This window comes from Antedon mediterranea, chromosome 4 (assembly GCF_964355755.1).
Source record: "Antedon mediterranea chromosome 4, ecAntMedi1.1, whole genome shotgun sequence".
Lineage (NCBI taxonomy): Eukaryota > Metazoa > Echinodermata > Crinoidea > Comatulida > Antedonidae > Antedon > Antedon mediterranea.
In genome coordinates this window covers 4,651,308-4,661,481 of record NC_092673.1, presented here as the reverse complement: position 1 = coordinate 4,661,481, position 10,174 = coordinate 4,651,308, and the positions used below count along the sequence as shown (strand labels likewise).

The 10,174-nt window shown below is 35.2% G+C and overlaps 1 protein-coding gene across 3 annotated transcripts in view; it reads right to left on the bottom strand.

Moving 5' to 3' along the window:
* Window positions 1–6,542: 6,542 nt before the first annotated feature.
* Window positions 6,543–10,174, bottom strand: part of LOC140046398 (protein FAM193A-like) — a 28,900-nt gene continuing 25,268 nt past the window's right edge. For all 3 annotated transcript variants that reach the window (XM_072091040.1, XM_072091041.1, XM_072091042.1), the window contains 3 exons: window positions 9,303–9,942; window positions 8,884–8,962; window positions 6,543–8,341 (listed from right to left, as the gene is read on the bottom strand). In XM_072091040.1, the coding sequence (XP_071947141.1) occupies window positions 8,245–8,341; window positions 8,884–8,962; window positions 9,303–9,942 (816 nt within the window). In that variant the 3' untranslated portion in view covers window positions 6,543–8,244. The remainder of the gene's footprint in view (window positions 8,342–8,883; window positions 8,963–9,302; window positions 9,943–10,174) is intronic.

The following is a 10,174-nucleotide window of genomic DNA, read 5'->3' as shown; positions in this document are numbered from 1 at the left end:
CAGAACCCATTAGTCGACTCTGCGCATGTTTATTATGCTATAGTAACCATTTATGTCAAAACTGGTTACTATAGCACAATTGACATGCGCAAAACCCATTATTCGTCTCTGCGCATGTTTATTATGCAATAGTAACAATTTATGTCAAAAAATAAAAGGGTCGAAAATCGGCCATTTTTTGAAAATTTCCCTGTACTATAGTACAGGGATTTTTTCCAAAAATGGCCAATTTTCGACCTTTTTATTTTTCGATAAAACTGGTTACTATAGCACAATTAACATGCGCAGAACCCATTAGTTGACTCTGCGCATGTTATTATCCTATAGTAACCATTTATGTCAAAACTGGTTACTATAGCACAATTGACATGCGCAAAACCCATTATTCGTCTCTGCGCATGTTTATTATGCTATAGTAACCATTTATGTCAAAAAATAAAAGGGTCGAAAATCGGCCATTTTTAGAAAATTTCCCTGTACTATAGTACAGGGATTTTTTCCAAAAATGGCCAATTTTCGACCTTTTTATTTTTCGATAAAACTGGTTACTATAGCACAATTAACATGCGCAGAACCCATTAGACGACTATGCGCATGTTTACTATGCTATAGTAACCATTTATGCCAAAACTGGTTACTATAGCACAATTGACATGCGCAGAACCCATTATTCGTCTCTGCGCATGTTTATTTTGCAATAGTAACCCTTTATGTCAAAAAATAAAAGGGTCGAAAATCGGCCATTTTTCGAAAATTTCCCTGTACTATAGTATAAGGATTTTTTCGAATAAAATGGTCAATTTTCGACCTTTTTATTTTTCGATAAAACTGGTTACTATAGCACAATTGACATGCGCAAAACCCATTATTCATCTCTGCGCATGTTGATTATGCAATAGTAACCATTTATGTCAAAAATAAAAGGGTCGAAAATAGGTCATTTTTCGAAAATTTCCCTGTACTATAGTACATGGATTTCTTCAAAAAATGGCCAATTTTCGACCTTTTTATTTTTCGATAAAACTGGTTAGGCCCTACTATAGCACAATTAACATGCGCATAACCCATTAGTCGACTCTGCGCATGTTTATTATGCTATAGGTAACCATTTATGTTAAAACTGGTTACTATAGCACTATTGACATGCGCAGAACCTATTATTCGTCTCTGCGCATGTTTATTATGCCATAGTAACCATTTATGTCAAAAAATAAAAGAGTCGAAAATCGGCCATTTTTCGAAAATTTCTCTGTACTATAGTACAGGGACTTTTCAAAAAATGGCCCCTTTTCGACCTTTTTTTTCGATAAACCTGGTTACTATAGCACAATTAACATGCGCAGAACCCATTAGTCGGCTCTGCGCATGTTTATTATGCTATAGTAACCATTTATGTCAAAAAATAAAAGGGTCGAAAATCAGCCATTTTTCGAAAATTTCCCTATACTATAGTACAGGGATTTTTTCAGAAAATGGCCAATTTTCGACCTTTTTATTTGTCGATAAAACTGGTTACTATAGCACAATTAACATGCGCAGAACCCATTAGTCGACTCTGCGCATGTTTATTATGCTATAGTAACCATTTATGTCAAAACTGGTTACTATAGCACAATTGACATGCGCAAAACCCATTATTCGTCTCTGCGCATGTTTATTATGCAATAGTTACAATTTATGTCAAAAAATAAAAGGGTCGAAAATCGGCCATTTTTTGAAAATTTCCCTGTACTATAGTACAGGGATTTTTTCCAAAAATGGCCAATTTTCGACCTTTTTATTTTTCGATAAAACTGGTTACTATAGCACAATTAACATGCGCAGAACCCATTAGTTGACTCTGCGCATGTTATTATCCTATAGTAACCATTTATGTCAAAACTGGTTACTATAGCACAATTGACATGCGCAAAACCCATTATTCGTCTCTGCGCATGTTTATTATGCTATAGTAACCATTTATGTCAAAAAATAAAAGGGTCGAAAATCGGCCATTTTTAGAAAATTTCCCTGTACTATAGTACAGGGATTTTTTCCAAAAATGGCCAATTTTCGACCTTTTTATTTTTCGATAAAACTGGTTACTATAGCACAATTAACATGCGCAGAACCCATTAGACGACTATGCGCATGTTTACTATGCTATAGTAACCATTTATGCCAAAACTGGTTACTATAGCACAATTGACATGCGCAGAACCCATTATTCGTCTCTGCGCATGTTTATTATGCTATAGTAACCATTTATGTCAAAAAATAAAAGGGTCGAAAATCGGCCATTTTTAGAAAATTTCCCTGTACTATAGTACAGGGATTTTTTCCAAAAATGGCCAATTTTCGACCTTTTTATTTTTCGATAAAACTGGTTACTATAGCACAATTAACATGCGCAGAACCCATTAGACGACTATGCGCATGTTTACTATGCTATAGTAACCATTTATGCCAAAACTGGTTACTATAGCACAATTGACATGCGCAGAACCCATTATTCGTCTCTGCGCATGTTTATTTTGCAATAGTAACCCTTTATGTCAAAAAGTGAAAGGGTCGAAAATCGGCCATTTTTCGAAAATTTCCCTGTACTATAGTATAGGGATTTTTTCGAATAAAATGGTCAATTTTCGACCTTTTTATTTTTCGATAAAACTGGTTACTATAGCACAATTAACATGCGCAGAACCCATTAGTCGACTCTGCGCATGTTTATTATCCTATAGTAACCATTTTTGTCAAAACTGGTTACTATAGCACAATTGACATGCGCAAAACCCATTATTCATCTCTGCGCATGTTGATTATGCAATAGTAACCATTTATGTCAAAAAATAAAAGGGTCGAAAATAGGTCATTTTTCGAAAATTTCCCTGTACTATAGTACATGGATTTTTTCAAGAAATGGCAATTTTTCGACCTTTTTATTTTTCGATAAAACTGGTTACTATAGCACAATTAACATGCGCAGAACCCATTAGTCGACTCTGCGCATGTTTATTATGCTATAGTAACCATTTATGTCAAAACTTGTTACTATAGCACAATTGACATGCGCAGAACCTATTATTCGTCTCTGCGCATGTTTATTATGCAATAGTAACCATTTATGTCAACAAATAAAAGGGTCGAAAATCAGCCATTTTTCGATAATTTCTTCAAAAAATGGCCAATTTTCGACCTTTTTATTTTTCGATAAAACTGGCTACTATAGCACAATTAACATGCGCATAACCCATTAGTCGACTCTGCGCATGTTTATTATGCCATAGGTAACCATTTATGTTAAAACTGGTTACTATAGCACTATTGACATGCGCAGAACCTATTATTCGTCTCTGCGCATGTTTATTATGCAATAGTAACCATTTATGTCAAAAAATAAAAGAGTCGAAAATCGGCCATTTTTCGAAAATTTCCCTGTACTATAGTACAGGGATTTTTCAAAAAATGGCCCCTTTTCGACCTTTTTTTTCGATAAAACTGGTTACTATAGCACAATTAACATGCGCAGAACCCATTAGTCGGCTCTGCGCATGTTTATTATGCAATAGTAACCATTTATGTCAAAAAATAAAAGGGTCGAAAATAGGTCATTTTTCGAAAATTTCCCTTTAATAACCCATTATTCGTCAATGCGCATGTTTATTATGCAATAGTAACCCTTTATGTCTAAAATAAAAGGGTCGAAAATTTCCCAGTACTATAGTACAGGGATTATTTATATACTTGGAACTACTCGAAACTACTCGTAACTACTCGGAAATTCTTGGAACTTCTCGAAACTATTCGACACTACTCATCAATATTCGGAAATACTCGGAACTACCCGGAAATACTCAGAAATACTCGGAAATACTTGGAAACACACGGAACTTATCGGAACTTCTCGGAACTACTCGGAACTACTTGGAACTTCTCAGAACTACTCAGAACTTCTCAGAACTACTCGGAAACATTCGGAACTACTCGGAAATAATCGGAACTTCTCGGAACTATTCGGGACTACTCGGAACTACTCGGAATTACTCGGAACTATTTGGAACTATAATTTGGAACTACTCGTAACTACTCGTAACTTCTCGGAACAACTCGGAACTACTCGGAACTTCTCGGAACTTCCCGGAACTACTCGATACTACTCGGAACTACTCAAAACTACTTGGAACTACTTGGAACTACTTGGAAATACTCGGAAAGACTCGGAAATACACGGAACTTATCGGAACTTCACGGAACTACTCGGAACTACTTGGAACTTCTCGGAACTACTTGGAACTTCTCAGAACTTCTCGGAATTTCTCGGAACTACTCGATACTACTCGGAACTACTCAGAACTACTCGGAACTACTCGGAAATTCTTAGAACTTTTTGGAACTATTCGAAACTTCTTGGAACTACTCGGAACTACTCGTCAATATTCGGAACTACTCGGAACTACTCGGAAATACTCGAAAAAACTTGGAAATACTCGGAACTACTCGGAACTTCTCGCCACTACTCGGAACAACTCGGAACTATTCGGAACTTCTCGGAACTACTCGGAACTACACGGGACTACTCGGAACTACTCGGAATTACTCAGAACTACTCGGAACTACTCGGAACTACTCGGGACTACTTGGGACTACTCGGGACTTCTCGGAACTTCTCGGAAATACTCGGAACTACTCGGAACTACTCGGAACAACTCGGAACTACTCGGAACTACACAGGACAACTCGGAACTACTCGGAATTACTCGGAACTTCTCGGAACTACTCAGAACTACTCGGAACTACTCGGAACTACTCGGGACTACTCGGGACAACTCAGGATTATTTGGGACTTCTCGGAACTTCTCGGAACTACTAGGGACTACTTGGGACTACTCGGGACTTCTCGGAACTTCTCGGAAATACTCGGAACTACTCGGAACTACTCGGAACAACTCGGAACTACTCGGAACTACACAGGACAACTCGGAACTACTCGGAATTACTCGGAACTTCTCGGAACTACTCAGAACTACTCGGAACTACTCGGAACTACTCGGGACTACTCGGGACAACTCAGGATTATTTGGGACTTCTCGGAACTTCTCGGAACTACTCAAAACTGCTCGGAACTACTCGGAATTACGGTACTCGGAACTTCTCGTCACTACTCGGAATTATTCGGAATTATTCGGAACTAATCGGAACTTTTCGGAATTACTCGTCACTACTCTTAATTTCTCAGAACTACTCGCAACTAATCGGAGCTAATCGGAACTAATCGGAACTACTCGGAAATACTTGGAAATACTCGGAACTTTTCGCAACTTCTTGGAACTACTCGGCAATACTCGGAACTCGTCACTACTCGGAACTACTTGGAAATAGTACAGGGATTTTTTGCATAATCACCCAAATTTCAACCTTTTTAAAATCCAATTAATATGCACTAATATTGCTATATGCGCACGTATAGTACCCTATCATCATCTTAAAGTATTATGGGACCACTTTATGCTGAAAAATAAAAAGGTTGAAGTTTGGTCATTTTTCTCGAAAATTCCTGTACTATATACAGGGATTTTTTGCAAAATCACCAAAATTTCGACCTTTTTGAAATCCAATTACTATGCACTAATTGCTATATGTGCACGTACAGTACCCTATCATCATCTTATAGTATTATGGAACCACTTTATGCTGAAAAATAAAAAGGTCGGAATTTGATCATTTTTTCGGGAAAATTCCTGTACTATATAGTACAGTGATTTTTTTCAAAATCACCCAAATTTTGACCTTTTTTGAAATCCAATTAATATGCACTAATTGCTATAATATGTGCATCTTATAGTATTATGGGACCACTTTATGTCGAAAAATAAAAAGGTCAAAATATGGTAATTTTTTTAGAAAATTCTTGTACTATAGTAGGCCTACAGGGATTTCTTGCAAAATCACCAAAATTTCGACCTTTTTAAAATCCAATTTATTTGCACTAATATTGCTAAATGTGCACGTGTAGTATCCTATCATCATCTTAAGTATCATGGGACCACTTTATGTCAAAAAATAAAAAGGCCAAAATTTGGTCATTTTTCAGGAAAATCCCTGTACCAAATTTCGACCTTTTTGAAATCCAATATGCACATTGCTATATGTGCATGTACAGTACCATATCATCATCTTATATTGTCATGGGACCACTTTATGTTGAAAAATAAAAAAGTCGAAATTTGGTCATTTTTCGGGAAAATTTTCCAAAAATATGTTAAGGTAACATTCTTGCGCATGTCACATTATGCATTTAGGAAAGAACACAATATGTGATTCTGTGAAGGTAACAAAGATTTTTCGAAAAAAGGCCAAAATATTTTGTTAACATGCGCAGAACATGTTATGTGATTCATGTCACATGATTAAGTAACCATTGGAATGTCCAGTTAAATGTTAAAAATGACCAAAATATCGACATTTTGAAATTATTAGATTAGATTAATAATGTTACGACATTATGTGGTTATACACATGCATGCATATGACAAAACATAATAAGCAACAATTAATTTGTATTTAAGCAGAGAAGTGTATTTATTTAACACGACATTGAGTCCGATAAGTAAAACGGATGCCGATATACCAGAATACGGATATCAAATAGAATGCCGACATCAATGCGACATTCATGCTCATATCTTAACACTTTTCCCCTAGCAAATTCCACATTTTCAGCTAAGGGTACAATCGTTATAGTTATTAATTGCTTTATCTTGCAGAGAATACCAAACTTTTTCACTAATTCATTTGTATTTTGATTATTCCAACACATTACAATTATTAGCAGTTGTTCAACAAACATTTAAAAAGAGCCATTCAAAATGTAAACCTTATTTCACCTCTGAACCACAACATAATACTCTTATTCAAACTTTTTTCATTATGATTAACCTCTGAACCAATAATACCCATGTTGTTTGACCTTATTCAAACTTTTAGCAGCACAGTTCAAATTCCTTATTTTCAACAAGATTAACCTCTGAACCATGACATAATACTCATGATTGACCTTATTCAAACTTGTAGTAACATCATTTAAACTCTTATTTTCAACAAGATTAACCTCTGAACCATGACATAATACTCATGATTGACCTTATTCAAACTTGTAGTAACATCATTTAAACTCTTATATTCAACAAGATTAACCTCTGAACCATGATATAATGCCCATGTTGTTTGACCTTATTTGAACTTGTAGCAACACAGTCCAAACTCCTTATTTTCAACAAGATTAACCTCTGAACCATGACATAATACTCATGTTTGACCACAAGAAATGAAATATATTTGTTTTCTTTCCTTTCTTTTATGGCACAGAGTTGGCTATAGAGGGAAACCTAAACATGTTTTTCTTGACTATCTCCACCTGGTACTAATTCAAAAGTACTATAACTTACAATACATTACATGGAATAATTATAAGTAAAACAAAAACTTTTTCCACCAACCACTAAAATGTATCACCAACCTTCAAAAGGTAGCAAGTTCCTACCAATATTTCTAAGCTAATTCCTATCATTAAAAAACTCTCACTCTCTCTCTCATTGATACAGAAGAGAATGCAGTACCATCCTCAACAATTTTAAAATAATGTATTAACAATCAAAGTTAAATTGGTCTCTTTACAAGATCTCTTTAATTTATTAAACATTTAATGTTTTTCTTTTAAATAAATCGTACTTAATGTTACCACAAAAGTAGTGTACAATGAAACACATTCAGAATTCTGCAATTAGATAGTATTTTATACTCATAGATGTATTGATATAAAATTACACATTTCTGCAACTTTGGGATGCCTTTTACATTTGAAATAAATCTTTACCTAGCAGGTATTTACACCTCAACCAGGGTGTATGCATTTTAATAACTTTAAAAGTAGCCTAAAGTGCATAATGCATAAATTACATTTGATTTAAAGAGATTAGAGACCAACATTCATTTATCTCGTCTTATTTTTCCATACATTTTTTCATCCATAATATTTACTACATAATAATCTACTCCTCAAACATAAAAAAAATCTATGCTGACATTGTATGCATATGCATGTTCCTTTAATAAGTATAAGATGACAATTGGACAACACAAAAACTTAAAACATGCATCAAGCAATTCAAACTGCTTTAAGGTTTGAAGACATTGTTCTAAGATCCTAATAATTGGAGATAGCCAGAAAGGTTTGGTGACATGAGTTTAAAGGTCAAGGTTTAGAGGTTAGTGGGCCTGCACAGTGCCCTTCTTGATGTTTAAGTCTTTAACGTTGAAGGAAACTTTCTCTTTGTGCTGTACAGGTGTTGAAGCCATGCAGAATCTGTAACAGAAAATATATTTCAAATCTGGTTAATTTAATATATAAATTTAATTTACACTAGCCTACACAAATCTTTTGAAATCACGAGCAACTAGTCTCTTAGTGTAAACCAACAAACGGCAGAAAACTAGCCTTCTGTGCATCATCTCAACAAACTAACTTGCTGAGGTTTGTAATAACAGTCTTTGAGTGATTCTGATCCTCCAGTAACGAGTCTAGATAGGAATCACAAATTTCTCAAAATAGCCGAAAGCTAGCTCAGAGTGTGTAAACAAAATCTTGGTAGTAGCACGGGTTTAGCTCATGAGAAATTCATGGTACTGTGCCAGAGTTGCAAGCAAACAGACAAGTTTACTAAATACTATATCATGGCATTTACCATAACATTTTATCAGTTAAGTATTATCAGATAAATACCACTTTTACCATTTAGTAGAACTTTTATGTTGAATAGAATGTAATAAGGTAAATAAGGTAAATGGTAAGGTATGGGATGAAAGTTGTACTCAGAAAAGTAAACGTTTTCATCAAATTGTTCTAACCTTTTAAAGGCTTCTATTTCTCTCTCAGATTCATCCATTTCAGCAATTTCAATATCTTCCTTTGGCATGAAGATTTCATCTTAAAGTATAAGAAAAATAAGAAATTAAATAATATATATTACAAACAAAATGTTAGCTAAATATTAATGAAAAATCATATACCATATATCCTCTGGTATAATCCCACCCCCCCCCCCCCCCCCGCCTAGAATATGAAATTAGGCCGACTTTGGTGGGTGGGACTGTAATTGGGGAAAGCCTGGTGCATGACAAAAATTATTGGTAAGCATCAGTAAAAACCCATCTGAATGGCTAGAGAGAGACCTACAGTCAATACTGAGACTATACCCGGGGATATATGGTAATTCTTCAAGTATGGAATAGTTTTCTTTTAATGAAGGTCATGTCCCTTTCCTTACCAATAGATGTATTTGGGTCTTGCCTCTTCTTTTTCTTCTTCTTATCTTTGGTTGGTGTTGGTACTTGATCAGATTCTTTAAGCACCTCCCTATTCTTCTTGTTCCTCTCACCATTCAGAAGCTCACCATTCTGTGATGGTGATACAGTTTTCTTCACTCCATTCTTTTCCAGGACCTGTCGATGCTGCGTTACTCCATTAAGTTTGGTGAAATCCATCTCTGCCTTCTTAACTTTGGTCTTACTGTTGTTTACAGGCTGCGAGATTTCAGATTCCCTTGCTTGTGATTTTCTAGTAGATGTCATACCATTTTTGTCGTGGTTTGACCGAGATGGTGATTCGTAGCCTACTGCATGTACTTTGTCCTTCTTCTGGTGTTTCACTAATGATACTTCATCTTTTTTGTGCAGATTTGATAACTCAGAATGAGCCCTCTGTGTCTTTGCGTATGACTCCTGCTGCTGCTGTTGCTCTAACTGTTTCCGACTTCTCTTTTTACTTTGTTGTTCTTCCTTTCTAAGCCGCTCTTTTTCAGCTCTTTCTAGTTGAGCTTTTTTCTCCTGCTCTTGTCTAAGTTTCTCCATCACCTCATGCTGATGTCTTATCCGTTCTTCCTCTTCAATTTTTGCTTTTTCTTCCGCCTGTATAACATTTAAAAAAATCAAATGATATACAAAAAACAAAGATTGCATTTTTTAATGATGTTTAAAAATTCTTAATATGTGAAAGGAAAAGGAGTTTATCTACCCCACTAAAAAAATGTAATTCATTCCACTCAGAGTATTAATTAACATATCTCTCTAATCAAATCAACACACCAGTAAATCTTAAACTAGGCACTGTACATCTTTGTGAGTACAGTACCACTTTTGT